Here is a 25044-nt window from a genome sequence, read left to right on the forward strand (position 1 = left end):
ACAGTCACCAGTTTCTTGATATCCTGCCAAAGATAATCTTTAGATTTATAAGCATGTGCATCTATATATCTTTTAAAAGATCGTAAATGGTAGCATTCTAAATATATATATCATTCTCTCCCTTGCCTTTTTAACTTAATATATCTTCGAGATCATTTTGTGTTATTACGTATAGACTTGCCTTTTTTTTTTCCCTAATGGCTGTATAGCAGATCTCTTACTATGTAGACTCTCATCTAAAATCGGGAACCAGAAAGATCTGGATATGAAGGGATACTTGTATTTAATTGTGTCATGTATTAAAATGTATTTAACCATCCCTCTTTTGAGAAAGGCTGTTTTCATCTTTAATTTTTACATATGATACAGTGAATATTCTTTCAGAGATATAAGTGTGCCCATATACAGGTCAGTCCAAAAGAAAGATTTATAGAAAGGGAATTGCTGGGTCAAACTGGATGTGCGTTTGAAAAAACATGTTTTACCTTTTTTTCCTTTTTTCTTTTGAGTATATCATTATCTAGAAACAGACTTGGATTTTAAAGGTTATGTGCACATATGCGTATATAGATGTATAATGCATGTATAAAGATAAGGAACATGCCTATAACTTTTCATTAAAAACTGTTTTCTAACTTTTTATTATGAAAATTTTCAAACATACAGAAAAGTTGGATTATTCAGTGAACACCTGTTTATCCACCACCTAGATTCAGCAATTGTTATCATCCCGTGTTTGCTTTATCTGTGTATGTTTTATGAACCATTTGATAAGTCACAGATATCATGAAAGCTCATCCCTGAAAACTTTGATATGAATTTTCTATCAATAAAGACCTTTTCCTATAGAACCATAATATGATTAGCACATAAGACAAGAATAATTCCCTAATGTGTTCTAGTATCTCATACATATTTAGTTTTGCAATTGTCCATAAAATGTTTTTTGTAGCTGATTTTTTAACTGAAGATCCAGTCAAGGCCCATACATTGTTATTGGTTGTTATGTGTTTTTAGTCTCTTTTAATTTAGAGCAGGGTCTACAAACTACAATTAGCAGACCAAGTGTGGGCTGCCATCTATTTTGGTAAATAAAGTGTTGTTGGCACACAGACCCACTCATTTGTATTGTCTATGGCTGCTTTCACATTACAGCAGCAGAGTTGAATAGTTGGAACAGAGACCATCTGGCCTCCAAAACCTAAAATATTTTCTGTTTGGCCCTTTACAGAACAAGTTTGTGGACCCCATAGTTAGAACATTAGAACAGTTCTCTCACGTGTTAAATTTTTCCCCATGGCATTGATTTTTAGAATTGACTAGGTAAATTGTTTTGTAGAATGTCTCACACTCTGGATTTGCCTGATTTTTCTCCTTTGGATCATTTAATTTTTTCCTCAATCTCTTGTATTTTCTGTAAACTGGAAGTTAGGTCTAGCAGCTCAATACAGGTTCAATGTTTTTTTTTTGCAAGAATATTCATGGTGTTGTTTACCCCCTATTGCATCACGTCATGATATATATAATATCTGAGTACCCCTTTAGTGATTCTAAGATAATCTATAGCATTTGGGTGGAGTATCAGCCTTATCCTCCATTACACAGCTCTGCATCAGTCTTTTCTCTGATGGTTTTAGCATCCACTGATGGTCATTGCCTAGATCCATTATTTCATAAATGCTGATTTTTATTTATTTATTTATTTTTATTTTATTGAGGTCATAATAGTTTATAACATTGTGAAATTTCAGTGGTACCTTATTATTTGTCAGTCACTATATAAATGTGCCCCTTTACCCCTTATGCCCACTCCTCAACCCCCTTCTCCTCTGGTAACCACACAACTGTTCTCTTTGCCCATGTATTAGTTTATCTTCCACATATGAGTGAAATCATACAGTATTTGTCTTTCTCTGTCTGGCTTATTTCACTTAACATAATACCCTCAAGGTCCATCCATGTTGTTGTGAATGGGACGATTTAGTCTTTTTTTTATGGCTGAGTAGTATTCCATTGTATATATATACCACATCTTCTTTATTCAGTCATCAGTCGATGGGCACTTGGGTTGCTTCTACATCTTGGCTATAGTGAGTAATGCTGCAATGAACGTGGGGGTGCATAAGTCTCTTTAAATTGTTGATTTCAAGTTCTTTGGATAAATATCCAGTGGTGGGATAGCTGTCATATGGTATTTCTATTTTTAATTTTTTGAAAAATCTCCATACTGTTTTCTGTAGTGTCTGCACCAGTTTGCATTCCCACCAGCAGTGTGTAAGGGTTCCCTTTTCTCTACATCCTCTCCAACATTTGTTATTTTTTGTCTTGGTGATTATAGCCATTCTCACGGGTGTAAGAGATATCTTAGTGTAGTTTTGATTTGCATTTCCCTAATAATTAATGATGTTGAACATCTTTTCATGTGTCTCTTGGCCATCTGTATATCTTCTTTGGAAAAATGTCTGTTCATATCCTCTGCCCATTTTTTGATCAGGTTGTTTGTTTTTTTGTTATTGAGTTGTGTGGGTTCTTTATATACTTTGGAGATTAACCCCTTGTCGGATATATGATTTGCAAATATTTTCTCCAAGTTGGTGGGAGTTGTCTTTTCATTTTGTTCCTGGTTTCCTTTGCCTTGCAGAAGCTCTTTAGTCTGATGAAATCTCACTTGTTTATTTTTTCTTTTGTTTCCCTTGTCCAAGTAGACATGGTATTCTTAAAGATCCTTCTAAGACCGATGTCAAAGAGTGTACTGCCTATATTTTCTTCTAGGAGTTTTATGGTTTCAGGTCTTACCTTCAAGTCTTTGATCCATATTGAGTTAATTTTTGTGTATGGCAAAAGATATTGGTCTACTTTCATTGTTTTGCATGGGGCTGTCCAATTTCCCAACACCATAAATGATTTTTAAAATTCTAGTATTCCTCCTGCATATTTATTAGCTTTTTTCCCTCTATAAAGAACTTTCTTTCATCAGCATTTGTTTAGAAGTTCGTTATTTCTATTTCAAAGTTTTGAAAGAAAAAGGTCCTATATTTGTCCCTCACAGAGGTTTTGAAAATAGCATTCATGTACCTGTTCTCTTGTTTACATAGTTTAAATTAAAAGTAATTGTTCATTTGAAGTCGAGCTTTTTAGTGTGTGCCTGTCCTGTGCGTGTAGTTTGAAGATGAGATTGAGAAGAGAGGACGTGAGAGGCTGCTGCTTTGTGTTTCGTTAGAAGGATTTTTTTCCCCCTTTTCTATATGACTAAAAATAAAATTTTTAAATTATAATTCTAATTGTTAAACATGTAGGCTAGTTTCTAGAGGAGTAAACAGCCTGAATATGATTTGTATTTTAGATATAATCTTATTATATTTAAAGAGTATTAGTGTCATTTGAATTTCTGATAAGCATAGAGATTGCTAGTTGTAATAACTAAACCAACTGGGAACTGAAATTATGTTCCTTGTAAAGCTGGCAGGTCATATTAATAGAAAATCTCAAGGGGAGTAGTATAGACAAGTAAGTATAATATTTATTTCTTCCCTTGTGGGCTTTTTTCTTAAGGGAAATCAATGGGAATGATATCTTGAGTTATACAACCTTTCTTCTAAGGTGATCTCATTTCCAGTCAGTTTTACATCAAATATAATATGTGTATTATATTTGACCTCCAAAATACAATTTTTCTTCTTCATAATTATTATTGATGGCCCACTTCCTTCCAAAAGAGAATTGTAATGGCCAAAGGGTAATTTTTTTTAGCTTCATTGAAATATAATTGAGAAATAAAATTGTGTAAATTTAAGATATACAATGTGATGATTTGATACACTTATATACTGTGAAATGATTACCACAATAAGGTTAGTTAATACATTCATCACCTTACATAATTACCATTTCTTTTTTGTGATGAGAACATTTAAGATCTACCCTCTTGGCAACTTGCAAATATATAGTATAGTATTGCTAACTAGAGTCACCATGCTGTATGTTAGATCCCCATAACTTACTTATCTTCTAATGGAAGTTTGTACCAAAGGATAATCTTTTATGTCTAACAATAGAGGATCCATTTGAATGAATTTTGGTTTTGAATAGCAGTAATCAGTCTTTAAACATTATACCATAGAGAGAAGCCTTTCATGATTTAAAGACATAAGAAAAATGTTTCGTGTGTGTGTCATATACAATACATTGCAATAAACTGGAAGACTATATAATAAAATGTTAACTGTATTAACTATGGTTATTATCTTTGGGTCGTGAAATTATGAGCATTGTTAATTTCCATGCATGTGTACGTACGTGTGTATGTGCATGCCTGCTTTCCTCTATTTTCTGATTCTTCTCTATTTGTATACCGAGGAAACAATTTTTTATATCAAAACAATTGTCCTTTACTCAGATATAGAATACAAGGAAGACCTGATTTAAGAATATTTTTGTGTTTAAAAGAATTGAATATCCATTATAAGCCCACAGCGAGTTTTAGCGTCCAGCATAGATTTGCAGTCTTAGGCTGCCTTAATGGATGTACATGCACAGATCAAAGAAGGAAGAGGTCTGCTGGAATCTGCAGGTCCTGCCTTCCTCCTCCTTCCCTTTCTCTCATCTTCACAAGCTGTGGTTTTTATCCTGTAAAGAGTCCACCAGTAAACTTTTTGTTTTTTTTTTTTGGTGAGGAAGATCAGCCCTGAGCTAACATCCGTGCTAATCCTCCTCTTTTTGCTGAGGAAGACCGGCCCTGAGCTAACATCTATTGCCAAACCTCCTCCTTTTTTTCCCCAAAGCCCCAGTGGATAGTTATATGTCATAGGTGCACATCCTTCTAGTTGCTGTATGTGGGACGCGGCCTCAGCATGGCCGGAGAAGCGGTGCATCAGTGCGCGCCTGTGCTTCGAACCCGGGCCGCCAGCAGCGGAGTGCGCGCACTTAACCGCTAAGCCACGGGGCCAGCCCACCAGTAAACTTTCTCATTCCTTCTCTGTTGGTTCCTTTTCCTCTTCTCCTTTGCTGACTTGTGTACCAGGTGAGGTTCTTGCATCTTTTCTCTACCATCCTTCTTTTTAAAAAGTACGTTTTGCTTAAAGGAAGCTACTTTGTCTTGGGGGCCTAGGAAAGGAAGGACTGTAAGAATGGGACCTTAAAAGGTTGGCGTAAGAGTCCAAACAGTATGATCTGATAGGTGGTGACCCTACAGAAGCAGCTAGTTAAATAATTCTGTATAGTTGATGGTATTTTAATCAAATAATTGGAATTCATAAATAAAGAATTTTAATGGTACCTGAAAAAGATACCTTAAATGGCTTGCTTTGACGTGCATTAGGCAGATTCTAAGCTAACATTCACCTGTGAATTATCTAAAAATAACTGTGAGCCTCAGATTTCCATTGAGGGTAACTAGGACTAACAGTGGGATGCAGTGGTTTAGCTAACCCATGTCTACCACCTGCTAAGCACAGAGTGTGTATGGAGAATTGTGTGCCAGCCACTCAAGCCTGTGCAGACCAGGCTAATGGGCACAGTCTGACACTGTACAGAAGTGCCTGAGTACGTGGAAAGCAGAGCAACTCATGGAGCATTTCAGGAGGGTCTCTGAGTGAGACGGAAGGAGAGTGTTGACAGACAGCAACCAGTGAGACTGCGCGTCTCCACTGGCTTCCTCCTTTGTGGACCCTGGCTCTAGGCAGATGCTTGAGTTTGGCAAAATCCTTGATAGAGAAATAATTTTCAGTTAGTGAAGCTCTTAGAGATTTGATTTGTGACATAAGAGTATTGTTGATGCAAGCAGAGGCAGGGAAAAATATACAGCATCACAGTAGCACATCATTTAAAAATGAGGTGAATAATCGTTACACTGTGTTCAAATCATTGGCAGTTCCTAAAATTCAAGCAGTCCTTTACCCAGAGTTAAACACAGTGTTTAAACAGTTATCTCCTCAGGACTCAGCAGGGGCCCCTGTGAGGGAAAAAGATATTAACAGTGGTCCAGGCAGTCGTTCTGATAGCCATCTCTGCATATTCAGATGTGGTTTGCCTAGAAACAAAGACTGCCAGCCTTTGTGGGGTGAATCTTCAGCTTATAGTTATATACATAGCCCATTACTACAAAATAACAATAGCCACTGCTACAACGTATGTGGCAGTTAAGGCAGGCTTTGTAAGGACACACCCACCCAGTTCACCCTCATCCCTGCTGCTAGCCAGGGAGCTGGCAATGTGCCAAACTTATTCTAAGGAGGCTGTGGCCCATTTGCCATTTGTATTATGTACTGGTAAAGGAACTCTATAGCAGGGTGAAAACAGAGAGAGATTGTACTTTTTTATGTTCTTCAATTTTGTATTTCCTACCAAATTCTGCCTTTCTTTTTTTTTTTATGTTTTTTTTTGTGTGTGTGAGGAAGATCAGCCCTGAGCTAACATCCATGCTAATCCTCCTCTTTTTGCTGAGGAAGACTGGCTCTGAGCTAACATCTATTGCCAATCCTCCCCTTTTTTTTTTCCCCCAAAGCCCCAGTAGATAGTTGTATGTCATAGTTGCACATCCTTCTAGTTGCTGCATGTGGGACGCGGCCTCAGCATGGCGGGAGAAGTGGTGCGTCGGTGCGCGTCCGGGATCCGAACCCGGCCGCCAGTAGCGGAGCGCGCGCACTTAACCGCTAAACCAGGGGCCGGCCCTGCCTTTATTTCTTTAGTTCTCTGCTCCCTGCTAAATAATAATCAGTGCAGATAGCCCACGTATCGGTTGTTATGTTTGGTTTGGATCTTCACATATTAGGTAGGAAATTATTCACAAGAACACATACAGAGGAAATGAAGGGTCTGGAAAACAGGTAACAAGAAGCGATTCAAGAGAAGATAGCGTGATAGGGCTTCACATACTATGAGAGATATTAGTGGCTCACAACCCTGGTTTTTATTAGCATTACCTGGGGAACTTTTGAAAAATATGGATGCCTGGGCCCTACTCCAAGAATTTCGGTTTTAGTTGATCTGAGACAGGGACCAGCGTGTATGTGTGTGTGTTTTTTCCCTTCCAAAATCTTCCCAGATCATTCTGTATATAGCCAAGAATGAAAACTGTGGATTATATACTTTCTGTTTAGCTTTAGAAAGCAGAACTAGTAGATTAGGGGAAAGGTACAAGATAGAAAGTTCCAGGTCATTATAATGAAGAATGTTCTGGTAATTAGAACTTTCTCCTGCTAGAAATATTCAAGTCTGCATGAGTTAACCACTTGTGAAGGATGCTGTGAAGATGACTGCTTTGGATAACATGTAGGATTTAGTGGTTCCTTAATTTTATTAAAAGAAAAAAACAAAGATGGCTGCTATGCTTCTGCAGATTTGGTGTGGAGTGTGCTAAGATCAGTTTGGGGCATATAGAGTTTGAGGTCTCTATGGGACATCTCAGTGGAGATGTTAGTTGACTGTCTGGCTCGGGAGCTCAAAGGAGAGACCTGCCTGGGAGAAGATCACTGAAAAGGTGATAGTGGAAATCCACATCTCCGTACTGTTTTTCATTCATTTGACCCATTTCTTATAAACTTACCATGTATTAATAGTGATGCACAAGACCTGGTCCCTGTGCTCATGGAACTTATAGACAGGGAAACTTAAAACTGAAGAATCTTTACAAAATTACCTGGCAACTTCTTAAATTGTCATCAGTGTCAGCTAGATTGCTGCAGTAGAGCCCAGGGTTGCAACTGGATTGTAAATTCCTCAGGAAAGTCTTCTATAATACATCTAAAATGAATGACAACATATGTAGACATGGGGGTTAATGAAAGAAAGAGATATTCTGGTATTGATTTCTCAGCCCAGAAAATAAAACCTTGGAGAAAGGTTTCCAAGATTTCTTTTATTTATATTTTGCTTTTTTCACTTTTGCTGTCTTTCCCTTCACCTCTTAAATTTTCCTGCTTTTGTAACATCATTACGTATTATCAGTTCTTGAATAGAGATATTTCTTGATAAATGGTTATTCCTTCGTATCTGATTTTTAAATTTGGTCTTGTATTCTCAAGGACTGATGGAAAATATGATATTAATGTAACTTTAACAACCACAGATATCGAGAGGCGATTCAGAAATGGGATGAAGCACTACAATTAACCCCAAATGACGCTACCCTGTATGAGATGAAATCACAGGTAATGATTATGAAGAATTTCACTTTCGTTATGAAATCACGCTATGTTTATTTGATGAGCAATGGTGAACCAAAATAGCATTCTCTTTTTCAAATACAGTTTGGGGAAAAAATATGTCACCATGTTATTTATGGCTCTTCTTTATGCATCAAATTAAAAATTTATTTACCTTTATAATGAAGTTAACTGTTATTTCAACCTAACTATGGGAAGTTATGAGCAGATGGATATCTTTTAAAAAGTCACTGGTGATCTCTTAAATAAATGAAGTGTTTACTTTCCCTCGAAATTATTTGTGGTGGACTTAGCAATAACTTAATTTCTTTAGAATGAGGATAAGTTGGATTCTGGATGATGATATTTCCCAAAAAATGGCCTAGTCCTTAGCAAAAGGTCAGAATAGACTCAATTTATTAATAGTTTAAAAATAACATTTGTACTTAAAAATACATTTCTAATATTTTGTGGGAAAGTTCACAAAGAAAACCTCTGAGCACTTGGATTAGGTTATCCCAGAGACTTAACTCAAACAGAGCATTAAACGTATTTTTGGCAGGGAATAGTTACAGTTCAGCTTTGATCTACGTACCTGACAGATCTCTTTCAGATGATGATCTCAAGCATAAGGCGCATCCTTTATCAGCTTTGATTTTAGCTTAACTGGGGAAAACCTAAATAAAGTGTGTCCACTGAATGAAGCACTATGAGGACCTTCATTTGGATGCCTTTAATTTTCAGTCTTGAATATGCATATATTAAAGGCAGGATTTGTGGCTAAGTCTATGAAATGAGTTTTTTAATTTGGAACGTGATCATGATGATTGTGTCACAAATCTTGTGAAATGCAGATGGTACACAGATTATAGACAAAATCCAGCCCTTTCCCATAGATTGAAGTGCTGGAACGTCCCAGTTTTTCTGGTGTGTGTGGTTTCAAGAACCCAGCTGTGGAGAGGCCTATGGAGTGCTGAAATGATTTTTGTAGCAGGAAGATGTTCACTAGAGACAGAATGGGTGGTTGAACAAATTTAAATTAACCTAGTTTAACAGCAAGACCTGGGATTCCCTTAAAACCACATTATAAATAGAAGTGGAATTGAGAGTTCAAATAGCTCTGAACCATCATGGCTAGAATATGACCACTTGGTTTTGACCAGATGGACAGTAGTAGGCTTCAATAATTGGAAAGGGAATAGTTTATATTTTCATAGTTATTTCAAGAGTAGGAAGAAGAATATAATTCCTGACTCTGAATGGCAGAGGAGAGGGGTCAAAACCACTGAAATGCTATGTTTACCAGACTAAAAATCTATTTTTAAAAATGAAAAGGGTTGTTTATGTATGGTTATCCATTAGTAGTTTGAGTGTATGAATATTACTGACAGGTTTTGTTTCTTCTTTTTGGCTCTAGGTCCTGATGTCTCTTCATGAGATGTTCCCAGCAGTTCATGCCGCAGAAATGGCCGTCCAGAGAAATCCACATTCATGGGAGTCTTGGCAAACTTTGGGACGAGCTCAGCTTGGATTAGGAGAGATAGTCTTGGTAAGGAAGTCAAATTATCATAATACTGAAATTTTATTTTGGCATGCTTTTGATCAACTGAACCGAAAAGTAAAGCGTCATTTATCAAATCTACGCAAAAATAAATAACAAATTACCTCTTAAAGGTATTAACCCATAAACACAGATCAAAGTTATTACTGAACATGTTTTTCCATTATAAACACCAATTGTATCAGGGTCTGAATATTTTTCAGGTATTTGGCATCATGAAAGTTAAAAAAAAATTTAACATAAAACATTGGCATTTGGTAAACCTTATTTAAATATAAAATAAGCAACTTCTAGGTTAGTTCTTTGTATCATTAAATTTACCACGTTATAAAGTGATAACAGTATCACCATGGAGACAAAACCACTAAAAGATTATGTTGGGGAAGGAAGAAAGTGGACTGTGGGAGAGTAATGGTGATAAATCTTTAGACTGACAGGTTGCTGGCTTAGTGAGGAGAAAATGGGAAAGGGTGGAAGCTTATGAAAATGAAATATTCATTGTGTAAAACTGGTGATTAATGCATTTCTCAACTTGCCTGGACTATACCTTGTAGGTAGCAGAGGCTAAGTAGGTAAGAGGTAGCTGTGGGGACTGTCCTGTTTTTGTTTTTGTTTTGGCTGGACTATGTATACCTGACGGCTAATTTCCTAAAACATGTTTGCAGTCTCATACAGTAGTGCCAAATTTCCTCTGTGTCATTAAGTAAATTAAGATTTTTCATGCTTTTATTGGCCTTTTACGGTTAAAAAGAAAGCAAACCAAAAAAAATCAAAAACTTTCTTTAAAGGCTAAAATTATGCATAAGCTCTGAACTTAACATTACTAAAAATGGCTTTAGTAAGTTGTGGATAACTTAGATGTTTCTGGTACTCTTGTAAATATTTCATTTTTCTATTTACAAAGAAAAGATGTTTGTCAAATTCTCAGAAATAAGAAGTAAGGAATTTTGATGAGAAAAGAATTGATGGGAGTAAAGTAACTTAAAAATGACCATCTGGGATGAGGTTCACAGTGATGGAAACTAGTTTAACCGAAGGCCATTTTCTTTCCTTGCCATTTAACATAGTCATCTTTTCTCTTTTTTACCTAAAGACTTAAATCATACCAGAGTTGGAAAAAAGAAATTCAAGGAATTTAGTTTTCTAATAGGTTAACAGGAGAACAAACAAAAACCTATCATAGAATACTTTTTTCCCATTTCTCCTTTGTTAAAAACTTATAAGTCATTACCTCTTTTGCTTATAAGTGCCTATGGTAATGCAAAAAATCTCTAGGGCATAATGTTTAGCAAAGATTGTCCTATAAAGAAAGAAAATATACTACAGATGAGACAACAGAGATACTTTGGATCAACCAATAAAAGTAAAATTATTCAATATTTTAAGTTTTTTTTAATGAATACCAGTTGTTCAACTGATATTTTTTTTCTATTGATATGGTTCTGTCTGTTAATATTGTTAAATTCTTGGAGGAATAAAACTGTTATTTTTCCCCATTTAATGTAATTTTTAGGGCTCTACTTGAAAAAATCTACATTTGTAATTTTTATGTAAACTTAAGCTGTTCTTTTGAAAGACTGGAATGGTTTAAAAAGTGACTTTACTGAAAATGTCATAATGAAAGGATACTATGAAAAATATATTGAAAGCAAGCTAAAATTTCTAACATCTAATGATTCTTACTGTATATACATATGGACAAAAACATAAGAAAATACACAGATAAATAGAGCAGACAGTAAATGAAGTCAATAGTTGGGTATATCTCTATGAGTATTTAGATTTTATGAGTGATTATTTAGAGTTAGGTGTTTATGTTGGAAAATGATTATAGCCTTAGTTTGTTCTTCTAATTCTTTGAGGTGAAAAGTTAGGGGGTTTTTTTGTTTGTTTTTTTTGTGAGGAAGATCAGTCCTGAGCTAACATCCATGCCAATCCTCTTTTGGCTGAGGAAGACCAGCCCTGAGCTAACATCTGTTGCCAGTCCTCCTCCTTTTTTTCCCCCTTTTTCTCCCCAAAGCTCCAGTAGATATTTGTATGTCATAGTTGCACGTCCTTCTAGTTGCTGTATGTGGGACACGGCCTCAGCATGGCTGGACAAGCTATGCGCCGGTGCGCGCCTGGGATCTGAACCTGGGCCACCAGCAGCAGAGCGCGTGCACTTAACTGCTAAGCCACGGGGCCGGCCCCCAAAAGTTAGGTTTTTTACGTGAGATCTTTCTCTTTTAACGTAGGCATTCCTCACTATAAACTTCCCTCTTAGTTCTGCTTTTGCTGCATTCCATAGTTTCAGTATGTTATGTTTTCATTTTCATTTGTTTCAAGATATTTTCTAATTTCTCTTTTGATTTCTTCTTTGACTCATTGGTTGTTCAAGAGTGTGTTGTTTAATTTCCACATATTTGTGAATTTTCCAGTTTTCCTTCTTCTATTGACTTCTAATTTTATTCCATTAGTCCGAAAAGATACTTAGTATATCTTCTTAAATTTGTTAAGACTTGTTTTGTGACCTAACATGTGATCTATTCACCTAACCAGTGATCTGTCCTGGAAAATGTTCCGTATGTGCTTGAGATGAATGTGTATTCTTCTCTGTTGGGTGAAATGTTCTGTATATGTCTGTTAGGTCCCTTTGGTCTGTAGTGTTGTTCAAGTCTTCTGTTTCATATTGATCTGTCTGGACGTTCTGTCCATTATTGATAGTGGGGTATTGAAGTCTCCTAGTATTACTTTATTGCTATTACTCCCTTCAGTACTGTCGGTGTTAACTTAGGTGTTCTGATGTTGGGTGCATATATGTTTATAATTGTTATATCTTTCTGGTGAATTGACTGTTTTTTCTTTTTTTTTTTTTTTTAATTGATATTTTAATGGTTTCTAACATTGTGAAATTTTGGGTTGTACATTTTTGTTTGTCCATCACCCCATATATGACTCCCTTCACCCCTTGTGCCCACCCCCCACCCCCACTTCCCGGGTAACCACAGTCCAGTTTTCTCTGTCCATGTGTTGGTTTATATTCCACATATGAGTGAGATCATACAGTGTTTGTCTTTCTCTTTCTGGCTTATTTCACTTAGCATAATACGCTCCAGGCCCATCCATGTTGTTGCAAATGGGACGATTTTGTCTTTTTTTATGGCTGAGTAGTATTCCATTGTATATATATACCACATTTTCTTAATCCAATCGTCAGTCGAGGGACACTTAGGTTGCTTCCACTTCTTGGCTATGGTGAATAATGCTGCAATGAACATAGGGGTGCATAAGCCTCTTTGGATTGTTGATTTCAGGTGCGTTGGATAGATTCCCAGTAGTGGGATGGCTGGATCATAGGGCATCTCTATTTTTAATTCTTTGAGGAATCTCCATACCGTTTTCCATAGAGGCTGCACCAATTTGCATTCCCACCAGCTGTGTATGAGGGTTCCTGTTTCTCCACAGCCTCTCCAACATTTGTTGTTTTTTGTCTTGGTGATTATAGCCATTCTAACGGGCGTGAGGTGGTATCTTAGTGTTGTTTTGATTTGCATTTCCCTGATGATTAGTGATGTTGAGCATCTTTTCATGTGCCTATTGGCCATCTGTATATCTTCCTTGGAGAAGTGTCTGTTCATTTCCTCTGCCCATTTTTTGATCGGGTTGTTTGTTTTTTTGTTGTTCAATTGTGTGAGTTCTTTATATATTATGGAGATCAACCCCTTGTCAGATGTATGTTTTGCAAATATTCTCTCCCAGCTGGTTGGTTGTTTGTTCATCTTGATTCTGGTTTCATTTGTCTTATAAAAGCTCTTTAGTCTGATAAAGTCCCACTTGTTTATTTTTTCTTTAGTTTCCCTAGTCTGGGTAGGCATGTCATCCGAAAAGATTCCTTTAAACCCAATGTCAAATAGTGTGTTGCCTATATTTTCTTCTATGAGTTTTATAGTTTCAGGTCTCACCTTCAGGTCTTTGATCCATTTTGAGTTAATTTTTGTGAATGGCGATAGCATGTGGTCCACTTTCATTCTTTTGCATGTGGCTGTCCAGTTTTCCCAACACCATTTATTGAAGAGACTTTCCTTTCTCCATTGCATGTCCTTAGCACCTTTGTCGAAAATTAGCTGTCCGTATATGTGTGGTTTTATTTCTGGGCTTTCAATTCTGTTCCATTGATCTGTGTGTCTGTTTTTGTACCAGTACCATGCTGTTTTGATTACTATTGCTTTGTAGTATGTTTTGAAGTCAGGAATTGTGATGCCTCCTGCTTTGTTCTTTTTCTTTAGGATTTCTTTAGCTATTCGGGGTCTTTTGTTGCCCCATATAAATTTTAGTATTCTTTTTTCTATTTCTGTGAAGAATGTCATTGGGATTCTGATTGGGATTGCATTGAATCTGTAGATTGCTTTAGGTAATATAGACATTTTAACTATGTTTATTCTTCCAATCCACGTGCATGGGATATCTTTCCATTTCTTTATGTCATCGTAGATTTCCCTCAATAATGTCTTGTAGTTCTCATTGTATAGGTCCTTCACCTCCTTGGTAAGATTTATTCCTAGGTATTTTATTCTTTTTGATGCAATTGTAAATGGTATTATCTTTTTGAGCTCTCTTTCTGTTAGTTCATTATTAGCATATAGAAATGCAACTGATTTTTGTAGATTGATTTTGTACCCTGCAACTTTGCTGTAGTTGTTGATTGTTTCTAACAGTTTTCCAACAGATTCTTTAGGGTTTTCTATATATACAATCATGTCATCTGCAAATAGTGAGAGTTTCACTTCTTCGTTACCTATTTGGATTCCTTTTATTCCTTTTTCTTGCCTAATTGCTCTGGCCAAAACCTCCAGTACTATGTTGAACAGGAGTGGTGAGAGTGGGCAGCCCTGCCTCGTTCCTGTTCTCAGAGGAATGGCTTTCAGTCTTTCCCCGTTGAGTATGATGTTAGCTGTGGGTTTGTCATATATGGCCTTTATTATGTTGAGGTACTTTCCTTCTATTCCCATTTTATTGAGAGTTTTTATCATAAATGGATGTTGTATCTTGTCAAATGCCTTCTCTGCGTCTATTGAGACGATCATGTGGTTTTTATTCTTTGTTTTGTTGATGTGATGTATCACGTTGATTGATTTGCGGATGTTGAACCATCCCTGCGTCTCTGGTATAAATCCCACTTGATCATGGTGTATGATCTTTTTAATATATTGTTGTATTCGGTTTGCCAATATTTTGTTGAGGATTTTTGCATCAATGTTCATCAGCGATATTGGCCTGTAATTTTCTTTCTTTGTATTGTCTTTGTCTGGTTTTGGTATCAGGGTGATGTTGGCCTCATAGAATGATTCAGGAAGTGTTCCATCTTCCTCTATTTTTTGGAATAGTTTGAGGAGGATGGGTATTAAATCTTCTTTGAATGTTTGGTAAAATTCACTGGAGAAGCCATCTGGTCCTGGACTTTTATTTTTTGGGAGGTTTTTGATTACTATTTCAATCTCTTTACTTGTGATTGGTCTATTCAGATTCTCCATTTCTTCTTGGTTCAATTTTGGGAGGTTGTATAAGTCTAAGAATTTATCCATTTCTTCTAGATTGTCCAATTTGTTGGCATATAATTTCTCATAGTATTCTCTTATAATCCTCTGTATTTCCATGGTATCCGTTGTAATTTCTCCTCTTTCATTTCTAATTTTATTTACTTGAGCCTTTTCTCTTTTTTTCTTAGTTAGCCTGGCTAAGGGTTTGTCGATTTTGTTTATCTTCTTGAAGAACCAACTCTTTGTTTCATTAATCCTTTCTACTGTTTTTTTGGTCTCAATATCATTTATTTCTGCTCTGATTTTTATTATTTCTCTCCTTCTGCTGGCTTTGGGCTTTGTTTGTTCTTCTTTTTCTAGTTCTGTTAGGTGTAATTTAAGGTTGCCTATTAGGGCTTTTTCTTGTTTGTTAAGGTGGGCTTGTATCGCTATGAGTTTCCCTCTCAGGACCGCTTTTGCTGCGTCCCATATGGTTTGATATGGTATGTTATCATTTTCGTTTGTTTCCAGATAGTTTTTGATTTCTCCTTTAATTTCATCAATGATCCATTGGTTGTTCAGTAGCATGTTGTTTAATCTCCACATTTTTGTCACTTTCCCAGTTTTTTTTTCCTGGTTCATTTCCAGTTTCATAGCCTTATGGTCTGAAAAGATGCTTGTTATGATTTCAATCTTCTTAAATTTATTGAGGCTTGCTTTGTTTCCCAACATATGGTCTATCCTAGAGAATGTTCCATGCGCGCTTGAGAAGAATGTGTAGTCAGCTGTTTTTGGGTGGAGTGCTCTGTATATGTCTACTAGGTCCATCTCGTCCAGTTTTTCATTTAAGTCTAATATTTCTTTATTAACTTTTTGTCTGGATGATCTATCCATTGCTGTAAGTGGGGTGTTAAGATCCCCTACTATTATTGTGTTGTTGTTGATTTCTCCTTTTAGGTTTGTTAATAGTTGTTTTATGTACATTGGTGCTCCTATGTTGGGTGCATATATATTTATAAGTGATATGTCTTCTTGATGGAGTGTCCCTTTTATCATTATATATTTCCCTTCTTTGTCTTTCTTAACCTGTTTTATCTTGAAGTCTACTTTGTCTGATATGAGTATGGCAACACCTGCTTTCTTTTGTTTGCCATTAGCTTGGAGTATTGTCTTCCATCCTTTCACTCTGAGCCTGTGCTTGTCTTTAGTGCTAAGATGTGTTTCCTGAAGGCAGCATATTGTTGGGTCTTGCTTTTTAATCCATCCTGCCACTCTGTATCTTTTGATTGGAGAGTTCAATCCGTTTACATTTAGGGTAATTATTGAAATATGAGGGTTGAATGTTGCTGTTTTGTCACTTATTTTCTGGTTCTTTTGCATTTCCTTTGTTTCTTGTCCCATTTGTTTTGGACTGCCAATTCAGTTTGGTTGTTCTGTCTTATGATTCTTCTAGTTTTCTCTTTGTTTATCATATGTGGTTTTAATTTGATTATTTGTTTAGTGGTTACCTTGAGGTTTGGGCGAAAAATCTTCTGTATGAGATAGTCCATTATCTGATAGCCTCCTATTTCCTTATACTAAGTCAGTGAATTGACTGTTTTATCATTATATAATGTCTTTCTTTGACTCCTGTGACACTCAATACACGTTAGCATTATTATGATATAAGTTCTTGGCTTCAAAGGTATGCATTCTTGGTACCTTCCTGATCATGGTTTAGCCTAGGAAATCCCCAGATTCGTATATTTACTGATCTGCAGAAGCTGAACAATGCATTTGCCTTGTTTTGAACTATATCAGTTCTTCTACTTTAATGGACTTTTAGTACTCATCAGCAAATCGTTAGTCAACTTTCTTTCACACTTCCATAACTTTATTTTCCATTTGTTAGGGCATAGCCCTAACTTCCATCCTTACATTCTAATACATTTAAAAAAAAACGATGTAGGGGCTGGCCCGGTGGCGCAAGCGGTTAAGTGTGCATGCTCTGCTGTGGCGGCCTGGGTTCGCTGGTTCGGATCCCGGGGGTGCACCGACGCACCGCTTGGTAAGCCATGCTGTGGTGGCGTCCCATATAAAGTGGAGGAAGATGGGCACAGATGTTAGCCCAGGGCTAGTCTTCCTCAGCAAAAAAAAAGAGGAGGATTGGCAGATGTTAGCACAGGGCTGATCTTCCTCACAAAAAACAAAAGATTTATATAAGTGGATTTTGTGGATTATATTCAATACATTCTTTTTTTTTTTTTTTGGTGAGGAAGATTAGCCCAGAGCTAACATCTGTTGCCAGTCCTCTTTTTGCTGAGGAAGATTGGCCCTGGGCTAACATCCATGCCCATCTTCCTCTACTTTATATGGGACGCCGCCACAGCCTGGCTTGACAAGTCGTGCGTCAGTGTGTGCCCGGGATCCGAACCTGTGAACGCCGGGCCGCCGAAGCAGAGCACGGGAACTTAACTGCTACGCCCACCAGCCGGCCCCGATACACTCATTTTTTAAAACAAGGCAAAGGAAAAACTCTGACCTTTTTTTTTCCCTTAGGCAATTCGAAGTTTTCAAGTAGCTCTTCACATCTACCCAATGAACCCTGAAATATGGAAAGAAGACCTTTCTTGGGCAAGAACGCTTCAGGAGCAGCAGAAGGTAGCACAGAGGATTAAACAAAGTGAAGCACCAGCGGAAGTGACCCATTTCTCACCAAAGTCAATTCCTGACTATGACTTTGAAAGTGATGAGATTGTTGCTGTTTGTGCGGCTATTGCTGAAAAACAGAAGACGGTTTCAGCAAATAAAACAATGGTTATCGTGTCTGCTTCTGGGACTGTGGAGACTGTAACTGAGAAGGAAGATGGTGCCACCCCCCCAGATGGTTCTGTTTTTATCAAAGCCCGATGAAGAATAGCAAGAATTATTGGAATCTCTTTTTGATTGCCATTTTAAGTTGTAGGCATAGGGACATTTACTCTGGAGAAACAGGGGAAAACTCCTGTTTGTGAAATGTTTTTCAGATGAGGCATATAAAAACTAAATGGTAGAATTATTGTATAGTGTTTGGACTATGCTTTGATAAGTTATGATTTAACCTTAAGATTAGAATTCTGAGTACAATGGTTTTTGATTAATAAACTTAATTTAATCCAGATATATAAGGAGTACATTTTAAAGACACAACTTGAAAGTGACTTCTTAAACAGTGAATAACCTGATGGCCAGTGTTATATTAAAATGTTGACTTGTTGACTTTTGTTTTATGATAAAGCAAGTAGGTGACTTCTTTCCCTCCTAGAAATATACTGCTGTTACTATTCTCTCTTCTATTTTTCTTGTTTCATTAGAGTAAGTCTGTCACAAAGCTTGAATATTTTTGATGTTCATTTTGATTCAAAGTTGTCATTGGGTTACAAGTGAGATCTTTGAAAGTTCAGCTGAAAATGCATGCAAATGTGTACATTCTGAACATTTTCTGAAATTTCTCTTAATTCTGATTTGTGCGTATGTTTTGACTTTAAAATTATTATAACAATGATAGTTGCCTCCTTCAGTATTTGTTAGATGAGTGTAGTACTGATAAATGTTAGAATGATGGTTTTATTTTTTTAATTGTTGAAGTAGATAGAGTAGTCCTTACCCCAAGCAAGTAATTTTTAAGATGTGCGTTTTTTAAATGAATGGCTCTTATAGATGTCATAACAAATTGTACTGCTATGTTGTCCCAGTCAAAAGCAGTATTTTCTTCTCCTGGTTTTTAAAAGCTTAAAAACCTTGAAAATAACTTGTCTCTTGCTTATAACTTTCCAGCTGATGGTTTGGAATTCCTTTTCTAGATAACTTTTTTAGAACTACTCAGTGAAATGAGAAATAATCACAATTTTAAATGGCTAAATTATATCATTCTAAAAATAAAAGTAGGGATGTTATTAGAGTACCAATGAGTGAATGACTTAGGCACAGTGTACATGGAAACTGAAATGTGATTTATGGTACAATCCCATGAGTAGAGAAGGATATGATATATTGAAGAAAATTGAAAGGCCACAATTACATCCACAGATCAGTACTGTCATTGCTAATGTGAAATATTATTTTTATACTACATATATTGTAGAACAGGTATATATAACTGCTTGGCACTGATATTTCTGACACTCAGGAAGCTATTATTGGCGTAAAATTAATTTTATCCTTGTTAGAGATGAAAGTAAGTTACTTTATTTTAAGGAATCTTACTTTATTCTGTTGGAGCATGTAAGTAATGGTCTACATTTTTCTGAGATGATTTTTAAAACTTTTATTTTAGTGGAATGCTTATCTCTTTTTTTCAGAGTTGAAGAAGTCGGCACTTGCCTTGAAAAGTATTATATTTTCCCCCAAAGTTATATCAGAAAGCTAGCTCTCGTTAGAGAGGTTAGTTTTAGAATGATCCAAAACAACAAATATTAATTATATTTTATTTTGTTTAATAAGGAAGATCCTCAAAGAGTGGATGGTTGAGTATCTAGAGAAGTGAGCATTTACCACTTGGTGTGTTGTTTTGAGTAATGTGTGTTTATTGTGTAATTTGTGAATAAATTTTTTTTCTGAATTTTAAATATTTGCCTATTATTTTGTGTTGTTAGCTTTTGAAAAATTAGATTGATTTATTTAATTTCTTTCTTATGTGAAAATAAAATATATAAAGCACCTTGTATGGTGTCTCGTATATGAAGTACTCAGTAAATGCTAGCTTTTTCTATGAAGAACTTGAATTACTTTGGAAATATTTAACCTCAGTTTCTTTTGATTTTAAGAAAGGAAGACAACTGCTTTGTAATCTTTTCCGTATCTGAAAGGGAGAGGTCACTACTTCTGATGTTACAGGACAGATGGCTATCAGTTGGGGGTTATTCTTGTCATAAAGTCTATGCCTCAACCCCAAAAGAGGCTGGACCCAGGGTGGAGTGCATTAGCCATTGGATTCTGTTCAAGAACCTAGTGATTCCTCTGTATTGACATTGGTAGGCCAGGTTAGTCTCTTCCTTACTCAGATATAAGAAATAAAATGTTTTAGACATAAGTTGGAGGAGAAAAAGAAATAGTGAATTATGGAGAAGAATGGCAGCTCATTTCTCCAGGCCCCCCAAAATGCTTAGCTAACACTCTTGTATGCATAAAGAGGAAAATGCATACATTATTTTATAAAGATGTGAACTCTGATATACAGACATTTACTAAGCTTGTTAACTGTAATAAATCCTTTTGAATCTGAAAGAAGAAGAATTGATGTTCATGGTAGTGATTTAGTTAAAGATGTTTAATATACTGTCTGAAAACACTAACACTAAAATTATATTGAATATAATTCGTATTATTCTTGTTTAAAAATTGTATGTCTTAGACACTCATTAGTCAGAACACTACACATCCAGACCATGCCTGATAATTTGAGAATCACATATTATTTTCTAGACAACAGGTTCTTAGATTATAGAGTATTTACCTTAAGTATGCTAATAAATGCTATGTAAACATGGAAAAGACATGCAAAGTATAGATCACAGAACCTAGATCTACAATTGGGGCCTATGTACAAAATTTAATGGTAGTAGTGTAAGTATGAAAAGCTTTGAAACTGATGTTATATGGCAAAACTATATTGAAGACAGTAAAAAAGTTTGTCTTAGAAAGCTAGAGTTTCCATGATTATAACCGACCATTATAGCTTTTTCAGTTTGAAAATTATGCTTTATGTAGTGTCAGAAGCTTGTTTCACTGCCTTTCCCAACAGTAGGAAAATTGTCAATAATTTCTTTAATTTCGGGCTTCGTGGTTCAGAAGCCCTTCTAAATTGACTCTGGACTTTGATTTCAGGACATACATGTATCTAAATGAGTTGTGAGTTCACACAAGAACCATAGTTCCATAATTATCTTCAAATCAATGGATATATTAAATGTTTTTTTCCTGAGAGATTATTATTAAACTGATGGTGTATTTTGTGATTGATGGCATTTTAGGATTGAGAAAGTAATTTTTTTTAACCAATAGTAAAATACAGAAATTTGTAAATGATTTACTCATTACTAAAGTAAATTAAAACGAAATATGTCACTTTAGTCACTTGCAATTAAATGTGCCCACTTGAATGGAGGAGAAGGGGTGGCCGTATAGGTAGTGTACCATGAATTGTGCCTTAATGTGTGTTGTGTGTGAACTTCACCAGTTGTGTGTGCCAAGAAGGAAGGAAGATTGAGAAATGCTGGTCTACTCTTTCTTGGGAAGGCAGAGGGTGGGGATGGCTTCCTTTCACAGTGCTGCTTTGGATATCCATTAACCAAGGGATCTTGATCTCTCCCTTCCCTCCTCCCTCCCACCTCCCCAGGAAAGGGAATTTAGGATAAAGAACAATCAAGCCTCTTTCTCCCCTTTTTTTTTTTGGATTTGTCATGCCTGCAAAAAGCCTATATTGTGGTCTCTTGTCAGACGTGTTGTAAGTTCTGCAGTGAAGGCTCTCTGCCTCTGCAGGGGGAGACCTGTGGTTGTGTAGGACTGCCCGTGCCTTGGTGAGCAGGTCTGTCCAATTCTGGGTTTGATATTAGGTGGCCATTGTTGACACAAACCTAAATTGTATCCTCTAACCTAGACTTTTTCAGCAATAAATCTGACATATTGAATCTCCATCTGCTTGACTCTTTTTCTCTCTCAAGTGGCACAGAAGTCAGGGGGGGCAAGGGATATTATTTTATGACTCCCTCAAACCACAACAAAGATTAGTGCAGATTATATTTCAAAGTAAGCATGACACAAATTAAAAACTAAATTGGAGAAATTTTTCTAATTTTACGTTTTTTTAAATCACGGAAATTCTATTGAAAATGGGTAATGTTAATTACAAGTCAACATGTAAACATTTGTTCAGGATCTTTAAAAGGCCTTCTGACTTGGAATTATGATGGACCACAGTATTGACTCTAGATTTAATTGGAAGGAAAGAATGTGAAATGAATCATGATAGCCTCTGTGCACTCTGTCAACTTTCTTAAGAGTGTAATTTACGTATAATAAAATGCACCCATTGTAAATTTACAGTTTGAGGAATTTTGACAAACGTGAACCCCCACGCAATCGCAATTACCATCAAGATGTAGAATATTTCCATCACCCAAAAAGTTCTCCAATGCTCATTTGCAGCCGGTTCCCCTCCACCCCAACAACCAGCACTATTTAACTACTGATCTGCTTTCTGTGAGTATAAATTAGATTTGACTTTTCTAGAATTTCAAATAAATAGATCATACAATATGTACTCTGTGTCTGACATTTGTGTTCGGCATAATACTTTTGAAATCCATCCATGGAGAGATTCATACATGTTATTGTGTACATCAGTAATGTGTTACTTTGTATTGCTGAATATTATTCTGTTGTATGGATATACCACAATTTGTAGCTATTTGTATTGTTGATGGACATCTGTGATGTTGAACGTCTGAGTTTTGATCTATTATGAATAAAGCTGCTATGTATATATGTCACAAGTCTGTGTGTGGATACATGTTTTCGTTTCTCTTGGGTAAATACCTGAGGGTGGAATTGCTGTTCTTATGGTAAGTATATGTGCAACTTTAGAGGAGACTGGGAAACTTCTGCGAAGTATTTGTATCACGTTGCATTCCTAACCAGCAATGTATTAAAAAATTTTGGTTGCGAGATATCTTTGTCAATGGTTGGTATTGTCATTGTTTTTAATTTCAGCCACATTAGTGGATGTGTAGTGCTATCTCATTGTGGTTTTAATATGCATCTCCCTGATGATGTTGAGCATCTTTTCATATGCTTATTTGGTATTTGTATATCTTTTGGGAATGCTCTTCAAATATGTTGCCCATTTTTTATTTGGGTCATCTTTATTATTGAGTAGTAAGAATTTTTTCTATATTCTGGATAAAAATCCTTTATGATATATATATATTATGAATATTTTGCCCCCATCTGTGCCTTGCCTTTTTGTTTTCTTTTTTTTTTAATTTTTATTTATTTTTTAAATTTTATTGAGGTCATATTGGCTTTTGACATTGTGTAAATTTCAGGTGTACAATATTATATTTCAGTTTCTGTATAGATTGCATCCTGTTCATCACCAATAGGCTAGTTTTTATCTGTCACCATATACATGTGCCCCTTTACCCCTTTTGCCCTCCCCCCACCCCCTTTTCCTCTGGTAACCACTACTCTGTTCTCTTTATCCATTTGTTTGTTTATCTTCCACATATGAGTAAAATCCTACGGTATTTGTCTTTCTCTGTCTGACTTATTTCACTTAGCATAATACCCTCAAGGTCCATCCATGTTGTCGCAAATGGCACGATTTGTCTTTTTTTATGGCTGAGTGGTATTCCATTGTATATATATACCATATCTTCTTTATCCATTCATCCATTGATGGGCGCTTGGGTTGCTTCCATGTCTTGGCTATTGTGAATAATGCTGTGATGAACATAGGGGTGCAGACATCTTTTTGAATTATTGATTTCATGTTCTTTGGATAAATACCCAATAGTAGAATAGCTGGATCATAGGGTATTTCTATTTTTAGTTTTTTGAAAAATCTCCATACTGTTTTCCATAGTGGCTGCATTCCCATCAACAGTGTATGAGGATTCCTTTTTCTCCACATCCTCTCCAACACTTGTTATTTCTTGTCTTGTTAATTATAGCCATTCTGACGAGTGTAAGGTGATATCTCATTGTAGTTTTGATTTACATTTCCCTAATAATTAGTGACGTTGAACATCTTTTCATGTGCCTGTTGGCCATCTGAATATCTTCTTTGGAAAAGTGTCTGTTCATATCCTCTGCCCATTTTTTGATCCAGTTGTTCATTTTTTTTGTTGTCAAGTTGTATGAGTTCTTTACATATTTTCAAAATGAACTGCTTGTCAGATATATGATTTGCAAGTATTTTTTCTCAGTTGGTGGGTCGTCTTTTCATTTTATTGATAGTTTCCTTGCCTTTTTTGTTTTCCTAATGATAACTTTTGAAGAGCAGAATTTTTTAATTTTGATGATTTCCAATTTATATCTTTTATTCTTTCGTGGTTATACTTTTTGTGTGCTGAGAAATTGGTGCTTGTTCCAAGATCAGAAAGATTTTTCTGTGTTTTCTGCTAAAAGTTTTATAGTTTTAGCTTTTATAATTAGGTCTATGATCCATTTCAAGTTAATTTTTATGTATGATATGAGGTAAAGGTCGAGTTTCTTTTTTTTTAATGAGGAAAATTGGCCATGAGCTAACATTGTTGCCAATCCTCCTCTTTTTGCTGAGGAAGATTGGCCCTGAGCTAACATCTGTGCCCATCTTCCTCTACTTTATTTGAGATGCCACCATGACATGGCTTGATGAGTGGTACGTTGGTCCACGCCCGGGAGCCAAACCTGCAAACACTGGGCCGTGGAAGCGGAGCATGCAAACTTAACCACTATGCCTCCAGGCTGGCCCCCATGTTTCATTTTTTTGATGTCCAGTTATTCAAACACTATTCATTGAAAAAACTGTCCTTTCCCATTGAAATACCTTGGCATCTTTGTTGAAAAGCAATTCACCATGTATTTGAGAGTCTGTCTGAGCTCTGTATTCTGTTACAGTGATTTATATGTCTATTCCTATGCCAATACCACCCTGTCTTGATTACTATAGCTTAAAAATTGTAGCCTTAAAAATCAGTGTGATTTTTCCAACTCCTCTCCCCCCCAAATTGTTTAGCTATTCTAGTTTCTTTGCCCTTCCATGTACATTTTAAAATCAACTTGTCTCTATCTACATGCAAGTCTTCTGGGGTTTTGACTGAAATTGTGTTGAACCTATAAATCAGTT

At 36.1% G+C, this 25044-nt stretch overlaps 1 protein-coding gene across 4 annotated transcripts in view; it reads left to right on the forward strand.

The window, feature by feature from the left end:
- Positions 1 to 19879, forward strand: part of TTC33 (tetratricopeptide repeat domain 33) — a 44938-nt gene extending 25059 nt beyond the window's left edge. For all 4 annotated transcript variants that reach the window (XM_058564180.1, XM_058564179.1, XM_058564178.1 and 1 more), the window contains exons 3-5: positions 8066 to 8147; positions 9559 to 9690; positions 17736 to 19879. In XM_058564180.1, the coding sequence (XP_058420163.1) occupies positions 8066 to 8147; positions 9559 to 9690; positions 17736 to 18089 (568 nt within the window). In that variant the 3' untranslated portion in view covers positions 18090 to 19879. The remainder of the gene's footprint in view (positions 1 to 8065; positions 8148 to 9558; positions 9691 to 17735) is intronic.
- The last annotated feature ends 5165 nt before the right edge of the window (positions 19880 to 25044 follow it).

Source organism: Diceros bicornis, chromosome 20, assembly GCF_020826845.1.
Source record: "Diceros bicornis minor isolate mBicDic1 chromosome 20, mDicBic1.mat.cur, whole genome shotgun sequence".
NCBI lineage: Eukaryota > Metazoa > Chordata > Mammalia > Perissodactyla > Rhinocerotidae > Diceros > Diceros bicornis.